Here is a 12,715-nt window from a genome sequence, read left to right as displayed (position 1 = left end):
ACCATGTACCCATAAAAATTAGGCCAGGTACTGTGGATTATGTCTATAATCACAGCCTGGGAGGCTGAGGCAGGCAGATCACCTGAGGTCAGGAGTTCAAGACTAGCCTGACCAAAGTGGAGAGACTCCATCTCTACTGAAAATACAAAATTAGCCGGGCATGGTGGTGCATGCCTATAATCCCAGCTACTTGGGAGAATGAGGCAGGAGAATTTCTTGAACCCGGGAGACAGAGGTTGTAGTGAGCTGAGATGGCGCCATTGCACTCCAACCTGGGCACTCCGCACTCCATCTCAAAAAAAAAAAAATCAAAAATTTTTTAAAAATTTAAAAAGAAATGGAATGGCAAATAACAGGATGAAGACTTTAAAAAGTTACCTTTGACCTTTGACCAGAGGTCAGCAAGTATCCTCCATGGGCTAAAATCCAGATGGCCACCTGTTTTCATAAAGTTTTATGGAGCACATCCATACCCATTTGTTTACATATTGGCTGTGGCTGCTGTCTCGTTCAACATGAGAGTTGAGTAGTTGCATTAGAGACTGTGTGGCCTACAAGGCTAACATTTACTCTGGCCCTTTGCAGAAAAAGTAGGCTGGCTTAGACTATAGAAAATGGACTTTTCCCACCATTCCACTGAATCATTAGGAGATAGGTGTCTTCTAAAGATTTTTTTGTGTAATAATTGATACATAGATAAAATGGTATATAACATGTAAGGTATGATGAATCACGGAATTAACACTTAGGAATTCCTCACCTAACTAAAGACATGGAAAGCTGGCAATTACTTTATGTATGTGTTCTTCCTAACTTCTTTCACACATCATTTTTTATTGTTTCTTGCCCTTTTTTAATGACACATGTATTCTCCAAACATACTGTTTCATTTTTAAAGATTTCTACATAATATGAAGTCTTATTCAACTTGCTTTTTGGAGTTTATGTTTAAAATTCATTCTTCTGCTTATATGCATGGATGGTTTAGTTGCTGTATAATATTCCATGTGAGTATACCACAACTCACTTCCCTCTCAGTTGACATTTGTTTTGTTGGTAGAAATAATACACTCAAAACATTTTTGAATGTCCCCTGGTACACATATGCAAGAGATTTTATACATAAGAGGAGTTATTAGCTTGTCAAGGGTTGGCCAGTTTTAACTTTGCAAAATAATGCCAGGTATTTTCCAAAATGATGGTATTCTCTTAGTAGTATTTCCCTTGGCAATGTTTTTATTGTTAATGTAGTATATATAAAAAAGTATCTCATAGTTTTAACGTATTTTCCTGATCTCCTTTCCTGACCTTAGTAATTTTTCATGTTCATTTGCCATTCATTTCCCTCTACTGTAAAATTTGCCTGTTCGTCACTGCTGACAGTTTTGCTTTTCACATTTAGGTGTTGACTGAGAATGTGTGTGTGTGTGTGTGTGTGTGTGTGTGTGTGTGCATGTGTGCGCGCGCGCAAGATGTATCTAATTCTGCCTCCCCCCACCCCCACAGTGGATGATCAGTTATCCTCCATTTATTGAATAGTAATCTTTTCTTCAGTAATCTCCCACAGGTCTTTATATATCAAGTATGAGTGTTTCTGGGCTCAGAGATGTTTGTTTCATCTGTCATTTCCTTTGTTCCTGTGCCACACTGTCGTCATTGTAAATAGTAAGTCCTACTGATTGTTAGGGCAAGAGGCTCAATTTTCTCGACCAAATTCTTTAAGAGTATTTTGGCTGATTAAACAAGTTCCATAAGGAGTTTAAAATCTTCCCACAGAGAAACATCAGCCCCAGACGGACTTACAGGTGAGTTCTAACATACCTTAAGAAAATGATGTTACATTGGGTGCGGCACACACCTGTAATCCCAACATTTTGGGAGGCTGAGGTTGGGTAGATCGCTTGAGTCCAGGAGTTTGAGACCAGCCTCGGCAACATAATGAGACCAAAGATATTGTAACACATTGTGAATTTTACCTTACTGGGTACTGGATGTTTTGTGTTTCTGTAAGTATTCTTGAGCTTTTGTCTTGAGATGGGATTAAGTTACTTAGAACCAGTTGAATACTTTTGGATCTTTCTTTTAAACTTGTTAGGGCTAGATTTTTTTCCAGTCCTAAAGCAAAATCATATGTGTGCCTGATGCCCTGTGAATTCAGAGGTTTTCCATTCTGGTGGGTGGCAGCAGGTATTTATTTGCACCTTTGCAAACTGTCCTTTAATCCTGTCTGATGGTTCTTTCCCTGGCCTGAGTATTTGCCCCACCATGTGTGTGCGTTCATCAGTACTCCACTGCAGAGTGTAGCCTGTGGCAGGCCAGGTTTCAGTAACACCTGTTTCAGTACTGACTGAATGGTTAAATACTAAAAGCTAAAAAAGCCAAGGCCCTTACACAAAGGCTAGCATGTAACAAAAGTCCACCAAGAGTTTTACCTGGGCCTTAAAACGTGACAAAATAATGAAGGATTTCTTAACAGGACCCATTTAGGATTACACAAGTTTCCTGGGTGTCTGATGGAATCCTGAAACCTCCCTGGAGTAGCAGGAGACAAGGGTAATCACCCCAGCACCTGGACCCATTTAGATTAAGTAAATTTACTGATGCTCCAGGGAAAGGTCTTCAGGACTCAGACCTTAATTGTAGATTAAAAGAAGTTAATCACTTTTGTCTTTAGATGAATGCAGACTTACATGTAGACATAAAGTTTAGAAGGTATATAAACTCTGGAAAACTGTAATTTTGAGTTGGTCTGGTGATAATTTCCAGGCCTTCTCCGTGTAACTGGTTGCAGAAATAACTCTCTTCCTCCTCAGTTCATCTACATCTTGTTTTTGGGTAACAAGAAATAGCAGCCCCACTCCCAGTTTAGTCTGGGAACACCCTTTGCAGCTCTCTCTGTCTGCCCTGCAAAGTCTAGCTGCTTGTTCTCCCGAGACTCTTAGAGAAACTCTCCTCAACTTAGGGCAGCTACCAGCCTCTGCTGTGTCCCCCTTTCTGCTTTGTACCCTGGCCTTTGTTTGGAGCTTGCGTCATTTGTGTCCCATCTCTTGGCCATCATTGTCCCTTACTGCCTGATGTTCAATGTCTTCAAAACCATTGTTACTCCTTCTAGCTTTTCAGTTATTTCAGGCAAGAGGGTAAATTCAGTTCCTTTATCTCTACAGATCTGTAGTTTCTGTAGCTGTTGACAAACCTGTTTTTTGCTTGTCTTTGTTCTTAATTTCACACTGTGAGATCCTAACAGACTTTTTTAAACTGCACTCCAGCCTGGAGAACAGAGTGAGACTCTGTCTCAAAAAAAAAAAAAAAAAATTGCATTTCAGATACACAGTCAATAATTTTTTAGTGTAAATATGTCCTAAATAATGTCCTTCTATTTTATCTGGCAGTTCTATTTATAGTACATTTAGGGAATTTTATTGAATTGTTTGAAATGTGTAGGGATAGAAAATATTATCTAATAATTTAATTTCTTGATTTTAAAGGAGTATTAGCTATTTTAAAAAAATTTATTGTGTTTTAGGTTTTGGGGTACATGTGAAGAACATGCAAGATTGTTGCATAGGTACATATATGGCAATGTGGTTTGCTGCCTTCCTTCCCATCACATATCTGGCATTTCTCCCCATGTTATCCCTCCCCTAGTTCCCCCCACAGTCCCCAGTGTGATGTTCCTCTCCGTGTGTCCATGTGTTCTCATTTTTCAACACCCACCTATGAGTGAGCTAACAGACCTTTTTAAGAAATCCTCTGGGCTGGGTGCGGTGGCTCATGCCTGTAATCCCAGCACTTTTTGGGAGTCCGAGGCAGGCAGGTCACGAGATCAGGAGTTCAAGAACAGCCTGACCAATTTGGTGAAACCCTGTCTCTACTAAAACTACAAAAAAAAATTAGCCGGGCGTGGTGGCACACACCTGTAGTCCCAGCTACTTGGGAGGCTGAGGCAGGAAAATTGCTTGAACCCAGGAGGTGGAGGTTGCAATGAGCCAAGATTGCACCACTGCACTCCAGCCTGGGTGACAGAACAAGACTCTGTCTCAAAAAAAAAAAAAGTATCTGTACATTTATTGGTTGGATATGTCATCACATAATCTAGACTTTTTCACTTCATTCACTTCATTTTATTTTTACTTGGTTCTGAGTTGCCCTTTCAGACTTACAGCGAGACAAAATTTTGATAAGCATACCTTCTATGTTAGGGTAATTCACAGAAACAGAACTAATAGGGAGTGTGTGTATAAGAGATTTATTAAGGAATTTGCCTATACAATTACGAAGGCTGAGAAATCTCAAGATCTGCAGTTGACAAGCTGGAGATCCAAGCAAACTGATGTGTAGTTCCAGTCTGAGCCCAAGGCTGGGAAAGACCAGTGTTCCAGCTCAAGCAGTTTGGCTGTAGGAGCTCCCTCTTACTCGTGGGGAGTCAGCCTTTTTGTTCTATTCCGTCTTCAGTCAATTGTCTGAGGCCCACCCACTTTGGAGAAGACAATGTACTATACTCAGTGTACCTATTCAAATGCTACTCCCATCCAGAAACTCTCTACTCAAAAAGTATATATTCACAAGACTTCTGACCCCAAATTGTGTTTTCCACACCAATCATCCCATTCTCACTAAAACCTTTGTCTCCACAAACCCTTGTCTAAAGACATTCTTAAGTCTTTTTGTATTTGAGACATAGTCATTTTGTCGCCCAGGCTGGAGTGCAGTTGCACAATCTCTGCTCACTGCAACCTCTGTCTCCTGGGTTTAAGCCATCCTTCTGCCTCAGCCTCCTGAGTAGCTGGGATTACAGGCATGTGCCACCACGCCCAACTAATTTTTGTATTTTTAGTAGAGATGGGGTTTCACCGTGTTGGCCAGGCTGGTCTTGAACTACTGACCTCAAGTGATCTGCTGGCCTCTGTCTCCCAAAGTGGTGGGATTACAGGCCTGAGCCACCGGGCCTGGTCGACATTCCTAAGTCTTAAGTCAATAACTTAACTCTTTCAACCAATTGACAATCAGAAAATCTTTGAATCTAGCTGTGACCTGGAAGCCACCCACATCCCCCATCCCTTCCAATTGCCCTGCCTTTCCGGATGGAACCAATGTACGTCTTAACATGTATTTGATTGATGTCCCATGTCTCCCTAAAATGTATAAAACTAAGCTGTACCCTGACCACCTTGAGCACGTGTTTTCAGGATCTCCTGAGCGCTGTCACCAGCCATTCGTTACTCATATTTGGCTCAGAATAAATCTCTTCAAGCATTTTACAGAGTTTGTCTCTTTTTGTCAAGGAAACTCAGATGTATCAAGGGTAGGATGCAAACTTTGTGGTTAGAATGAAATTTCAAATTGCAGTGAGCAGCTCTGAGGTATGTTCATGAACAGCACACAGATGCAAATCAATCTGGAGCAGTCTTCCCTAGTTCAGGAGGTACCTTTTTTTTTTTTTTTTTTTTTGAGACGGAGTTCCGCTCTTATTACCAAGGCTGGAGTGCAATGGCGTGATCTCGGCTCACAGCAACCTCCTCCTCCTGGGTTCAGGCAATTCTCCTGCCTCAGCCTCCTGAGTAGCTGGGATTACAGGCACGCACCACCATGCCCAGCTAGTTATTTGCATTTTTAGTACAGACGGGGGTTTCACCATGTTGACCAGGATGGTCTCGATTTCGTGACCTCGTGATCAGGCCAGCTCCTTCCGCTCAGACACTCCCAAACCAGCGACTCTAGTGCTTGTTCAACTGAAGCAAAGAAAGGGCGCAGCTGTTTTTGGATCCAGCCTTTCCTGAACAAGGGCTAAGAGTGAAACCGACTTTGCGGCCCAGGGCAATGTTTCGGAAATAACCAAAGCCAGCAGGAGGCCAGAAAAAGCAGACGACCCCTGACACTCCGCTGTGTAACCGAGGAACATCTAACCCCGGAGTCTCGAGCAACGAGTGTCCCTCGAGCTGTTCTGCAGCGTCGCGCCAACAGACAGAGGCCGTTTCTGCTCCAGCCTACCCAGAATGCCGCCTGCTGCCTGCGGGCGTTGCTTTATGACGTCACCACGTCATAAAGTCTCAGCAGGCCGGCGCAAGAGCAGCAACCCTGAGCCAATTAGCGGTGGCCGGGCTCGTGCTGTACTGTCGTTGCTCGCTTCCGGGTGGTCTTTCATGTCTTCTACTGGCACGGGAGGTCTCTAGCCTGGTACTATGGAGGAAGAGAAAGGCGACAACTTCAACAGTGTGAGCACCGACCGCTTGAAACAGCAGTTGCTGGAAGAAATCCGCAAGAAGTGAGTCGGGGGTGGCGCAGTGTGGGGTCCCGTCCACGCCCCCCGAGCCGTCCCCTGCAGCGTCTCTCAGGGCCGACGCCGCTGAGGACGCTGTGAGACCTGCACCATGATTAACACCTGGGCACGTCGGACGACGTCCCAAAAGTGTTCATGAGAAAGATCCATGTGCCTCTTTGACTAAGCCTTTGGTGTTGTAAGTAGGCAGCTTTGAGGTAGGATGTCCAGCCCTTAGTATCCAATCACATGGAGTGTATTTTGCCCATATACTATAAGGCCAAATGTTGTGTTTGGTTTTAATGCTATCATAAATCCAGGTTTTCTGTTTAAAATTACAAAAATTGGCCGGGCGTGGTGGCTCACGCCTGTAATCCCAGCACTTTGGGAGGCCGAGGCGGGTGGATCACGAGGTCAGGAGTTCAAGACCAGCCTGGCCAAGATGGTGAAACCCCATCTCTACTAAATATACAAAAAATTAGCCGGGTGTAGCAGTGGGCGCCTGTAATCCCAGCCACTCCGGAGGCTGAGGCAGAGAATTGTTTGAACCCGGGAGGCGGAGGTTGCAGTGAGCTGAGATTGTGCCACTGCACTCCAGCCTGGGTGACAGAGTGAGACTCTGTCTAAAAAAAAAAGAATTCCAAAAATTTTTATGTAGTTATGCGTTTTTTTTTCCATCTCTTTAAGGGGAACTTCATAAAATGACATGTACTAAAAATGTTACTCCTCCTTTATGCTTTTTAAGACAGTATGCACACTTCATATTAAATTTTTGAAACAGTTAAAGTATTTTTTGGACGTACTCTCAACTCCATCCACAAGTCCCACGAGAGTTGGACTCTCCTATGTGCCTAGATAGCGTTCTGGGTTTTCCTCTTTTGTAGCTCCAGTCGCAGTATTTTAATTGCCTATTTCTTGTTTTGCTACCAAACTACACGCGTTCTGAGGACAGGTTCTGTGTATTCCGAGGAATTAGAGGATAAGAGCAAGTACTTGAGGACAATCCTGAATAAATGCAAACCCCATCTGTTGTCAGTCAGTAATTATACAATTTAGACAAGTTAATTAACCTCTTTAAACCCTCAGTTTACTCAGCTCTAAGACTGGTATACAAATACTTAAACCTCCAACAGTTGTTCCTAGGTTGGAATGAAATGCACTATAAAGCACTTAGCATTGGCTGGTAATACGCATCCAGTGGAGTTTTGTGGCTGCTATTGCTGTTTGTCTGTTCACTGTTCACGGAATTCTTCAGTATTTAATACAATCAATACCTTGAACATAATAGGCATTCAAAAATTTTATTGAATAAACGACCCTGTCATATTATGGTAATGTTCTATTTACTGATGTCCTAAATAGCTAACCTTTTAAATTAGTGTTTCTTTTTTTTTTTCTGTTTCAGTTTGTCAGCTGTTACATATTGACCTAGCTATGCCTTTCTATAATAATATGCAGTGCCTTATTTGCTTGTTTCTGAAAAACCAGATAACTAACTTCTTTGGGATGATATTTAAGTTAAAAATAAAGGGTTTCCAATGGTTGCCTGGGGGTCTTTGAGTTTAGTGCATATTTGAGTCCTAGGACTGACTAATTGGAAGCCTGCCTTTGCCTGATTCTTGTTTCTCAACCAGGACTTCAGTAAATGATGTGTCATAGTAACTTGTTCCTGAAGTAGTAGTGGGTTACTATGTATTATTTTTTTCATGTTATTTTTAATGGAATCATACTCAACAAAAATATTTTAAATAACAGGGATGCAGTACAACTCTCAGTGTTTGAACTAAGACACAAGACAGCAGAACTGGAAGCCAAACTCAATACTGACAATGAAGGTATATAAGTAAATATTTATATACATGACTCCTGTATAACTATTGTTCATTTTACCAGGATATCTATAGTGCATTAAATTCCATATGTTGAATAATAGTCCCAAAGTTTCAGTATTGCTTTTTGGCCACAGTAATTTATGATAGAGGCTTTAAAACTGGTACTTCAGAATATCAAACCTATTACTATTTAATTATTTTTCTACCTTTCAAGTTCAAACTGTTTATTAGCAAACTCTTTGTTACATGACATCAATATTATTTATTAAATAAAATATCAGTTTTCTATTCAACTCAAGTTATACTCTTAATATCTTAACTTCTGGACTTGGGATATGTTTAAAATCCTTATCTAGGTTTTGACTATTTGTGTTGGAAGAATGTGTGTTTGGTGTAGGGGATGTTGTGTACCAAACACACACTTATATATCCTTAAAATTTATGTAAATAATGAATACAAGATATGACCCTGCCATATGTCAGCACTTTGAATGGAATACCTTTGTTTTCCCTGTTCTGAAGAGGTTCACTGACTATTGGGAGAAAGTCTCAAACCAGAATGTGGATACGAGAAGTGATGTAAGTTCTACATAAGGATAAATGGAAACTTAGGTAAGGGAAACCTAACAGAATTCAGGTGAGGTAATAAAGACAGGCTTTCCAGAACAGGCAGTGCTTGAACTGAATGCTAAAGAACAGGAGGAGTTTATTAGGGTAATCAGGGTGGGCATTTATACTCTTCCTCATTTGGGGAGCCATGAACAAAAAGATTAGTGGCCATATGAGAAATACAATGCCACTTTCTGTAAGTACCCAAAGTTTTGTTAAAGCTTAGTTGGAGAATACTGCTTTGTCCCAAGGCTGAAGCAGCTTCCTCTATCTCCATATCTATATCTTAGATATAACTGGGGGCAGGCTCTGAGTGTACTTATCAAATAGTCGCATTGGCATGGTGGCTGGAACTTCCTCATGTACCCAGTTACAGAGAAAACAAGGCACGCTCACAGGTACACATGCAGTGCATTAACTGTGCACACTAGTAAAACGTGGCTCAGCAAGTTGTACTAGTAGCAGTTCTCAAGGAGCTAGTATGTGGGTATCAAGAGAAAGGGTCAGAATGATAGGAAAGGAAGTTCTTTCCTCAGTGGGCCAAAAGTAATGCCGAAGGTGAAGGGCAGAAACATTTACTCCTTTAAAGCCAGGGACTCTGTCAGGTGAGGTAGTTATTATCCCCATTTATGGAAGAATGAAATCCAGGAATACAAATAACCTCTACGGTCAAATAGCCAGGGAGTGGCACAGCCATGACTTGATCCTAGATCATCTATTTACCATGCCTTTAGTAAATGATAATACAACTGCATTCTATATCATACTCAAAACAGTTCTGCTTGTCTATTGCTACATAGCAAACCACCCTATAATTTAGTAGCTTAAAATAACAAATTATCTCTTATAATTCTGTGGATTAACTGTGGTTCAACTGGATGGTTGTTGATTGGGGTCTCTTGTTCGGTTACAGTCAGGTATACTGAAGATTCAAGTGTGCTGGTCTGACACTGGCTTTAAATGAAAGCTCAGCCAGGGCTGCCTGTCAAAAATGCCTCTTGTACCTTTTTCTTCTCACAGGATGGTGGTTAGGTTCCAAGAGGATGAATCCCAAGAGGAAGCATTCCAAAGGACACAAGTAGAGACTGCCAGGCCAGTCAAGGGCTACTACTAGAACTGGTGCAGAGGTCTATCCACTGTATTCTATTGGTCATAATAGTCACAGATTCAAGGGAGTGGAGAACTAGACTGCTTTTAAGGGTCGCATTACAGAGCAACACATGGGATGGAATATATTATTGCAGTCATCTTTGGAAAACACAATCTGCCAAAGGAGCAAAAACATAAAGCCATTTGGAGAATATGCTAAGTAATTGATAAAAATGGAACATAGGTCATAATGAGAATGCATTAGGAGATGAGATTAAAGTTTATGAAGGAAGAAATCAAGAAGATTGCTTGATGCTAATGAATTTACATTTATCCTGAAGGTAGTGGAGCAACATTAAGGTGTTTGAAAATGAATTTATTATTGGAAATATGTGCACACAAAACAACTGTGGGTATGTTCACTGTTCAGGTAATTTTTTCACCCTTTTTGCTCTCTTCTGAAATCTCCACCACCTCTCCACTCATTCATACTCTCAGGTACTGAGCTTACCCTCCTCTTTCAAAGAAAAGAGAAGCAATCAGAAGAGGACTTCTGCATGTTTCTACCCACAAAGCTACCCATCCACCTGCACCCTTGCACATCCTCTTTCCTCTTGTTCCTATGCATGGTCTATCCTTATTCTTGTCTCAGGTTATCTCCTCCCATTGTGCAGTAGATCCTATCTACTCGCACCTACTCAAGGATATTACTCTAGTGATGGCCCTGTTTTCCCTGCTCTGCTGGATCATTCCTCGCAGCAGACAAACATGCTGAATTTATTTTACCTAAAGAACAAATGATAGGCTTCTTTTGGTCTCACTTTTCCCCTTCAACTAGCATCCCCTGTCCCTGCCTCCTTTATAGCAAAAGTCTTCAAAAGAGTGGTTTTTATTTCCACTTTCTCATCTGCTTATTGTTTAATCTTGCTTTTCACTGGACTAATTTTTACGTAAACATTAAACACAGACAACTCCAAAGAGCTTTATATTCTCAAAGTCACCTCTTGAAGCCATTTAGGATTCATAGGAAACTATATGTAGAAAATTTGATTTTATGTTTTAATTTGAATTTTACAACAAAGTTTAGTAATAAGAAAATGATAAACAAAATGTTCAGGTGACTTATTTTTTAAGTAAAAAGAATTAGTATTTGTGTAGAGCTTTAAGTACATTTTTTTTTAATGATTGAAACCTCAAAACTACCCTTTGAAGATAGTATCATTACCTCCATTTTATAGATTAAAAAATGGAGGCTGGGTGTGGCAGCTCACATCTGTAATCCCAGCACTTTGGGAGGCCAAGGCAGGCAGATCAGCTGAGGTCAGGAGTTCGAGACTAGCCTGGCCAACATGGTGAAACCCTGTCTCTACTAAAAATATAAAAGAAATTAACTGGGTGTGGTAGTGGGTGCCTGTAATTCTAGGTACTTGGGAGGTTGAGGCAGGAGAATTTCTTGAACCCAGGAGGTGGAGGTTGCAGTGACCCAAGATTGTTCCATTGCACTCCAGCCTGGGTGACAAGAGCAAGACTCAGTCTTAAAATAAAAAAATTTAAAAAAAAGACTCCAGAATTCTAAATGGCTTTCTCAAGGTTACACAGGTGGTATGTGATAGACCTGGAGTTCAATCCAGACCTTCTGGCATCAAATTCTATACTCGGTCTCTACTTCTTTTTGCTTTTTAAGCTTAAATTTGCTCCTCAGAGTTTTTCCTCTAAAGAAGAGAATCTTGGTTTACTGAGGTTCTGGGACATTTTCTCATCTAGATATTGAAGTGGTTAGATTTGCCCAATACATGCATGATTTTGACTCATTCTCCCTTGAACTCACTCCAATAAGAAGTTTAAACTTCAATCAACTGAACTGCTCTTGTCAAGGTCACCAGTGATTTCCAGTTTGCTAAAACCAGTGTAAGCTCTAAGTCATCAGTTACTTGACCTACAACTGATCATGACCTCATCCTGAAAACCCTTTGTTCAAGTGGCTTCTAGGATACCACATTCTCTTGGCTGTTTTCCTACCTACTAGGCACTCATCATTTCTTTTTATCTTCCTGATTTCTAAAACTTTGTGGTGCCCCAGGGCTCAGCCCTCTGACATTTTCAGTATGTGTACCCACTGCTTAGGTGATATCCTCCAGTCATATGGAGGATATCTGTATTCAGTCTGTATATTGACGACACACAAGTTTACATTTTCATCCTGGATTTCTCTTTTGAGTCATTTATAGGCAGGTTTCAATGCCCAAATCCCTTTGGCTAGTGGGTAATATATTAATAGATCCAATATATATTTTTAAAATTCACTTTAGTAAATGCTAGAAGTTTTTAAATAAAATGCCATTTGTTTTTGTATTTCAAAACAAGGAAAAGAATGCTTCTATTTGTCTCAAACTAGTATAATAACTAGCAATGAAATAGTAGAGGCATTTCCATCCTTGGGGGAAAAATACCAAAGCTGCCTGCCGTTATTATTAAAATGAAATATAGTTTTGAAAGTTCCAATTAAGCAATTAAAACATGAAATAGAAATAAGAGTTGTAGCTATTAGGAAGTGATCCAATTATTACAATCTTTAGTATATTAATAAAGAATTAGAGAATGGTTGGATACAGTAATGAAAGAAATGTTTATTTTTTAAAAATGCCAGCAATAACTAGTTAGAAAATAGGATTTTTAAATGAGCCCACTCACAGTTCCAACCCAACCCAAGCCATAAAAGATCTGACAATATCCTTGACAAGAAATACGAGGACTTATATAAAGAGAGAACAGAAGACTATAGCTATAAGGGAATAACAGTTCAGTCCAAATTCTTATTTAACATGAGAGATTTCATACAGGAAACTCTAGAATAAAATGAATTTGGGAAAGCTTTGCAGCATTAGCAGGTTTGCTGAGCTTCTGGAGAGTCTTTGTTAGTGAATGAAAC

General features: G+C 40.5%; 1 protein-coding gene across 6 annotated transcripts in view; it reads left to right on the top strand.

The window, feature by feature from the left end:
• The first annotated feature begins 6,077 nt into the window (after nucleotides 1-6,077).
• Nucleotides 6,078-12,715, top strand: part of CCDC169 (coiled-coil domain containing 169) — a 72,106-nt gene continuing 65,468 nt past the window's right edge. For 4 of the 6 annotated variants that reach the window (XR_004743772.3, XR_004743773.3, XM_008998129.5 and 1 more), the window contains exons 1-2: nucleotides 6,078-6,262; nucleotides 8,012-8,091. Coding sequence is in view for 1 of the 6 variants with exons in the window: in XM_008998129.5 (XP_008996377.2) it covers nucleotides 6,180-6,262; nucleotides 8,012-8,091 (163 nt within the window). In the remaining 5 variants the exon portion in view is untranslated. The remainder of the gene's footprint in view (nucleotides 6,263-8,011; nucleotides 8,092-12,715) is intronic. The other 2 variants (XM_035302479.3, XM_035302476.3) reach the window with 1 other exon arrangement.

The sequence above is a fragment of the Callithrix jacchus genome, chromosome 5, assembly GCF_049354715.1.
Source record: "Callithrix jacchus isolate 240 chromosome 5, calJac240_pri, whole genome shotgun sequence".
NCBI classification, from domain to species: domain Eukaryota; kingdom Metazoa; phylum Chordata; class Mammalia; order Primates; family Cebidae; genus Callithrix; species Callithrix jacchus.
The sequence above is the reverse complement of the archived record's forward strand: the minus strand, read 5'-3'. Positions and strand labels throughout refer to the sequence as shown.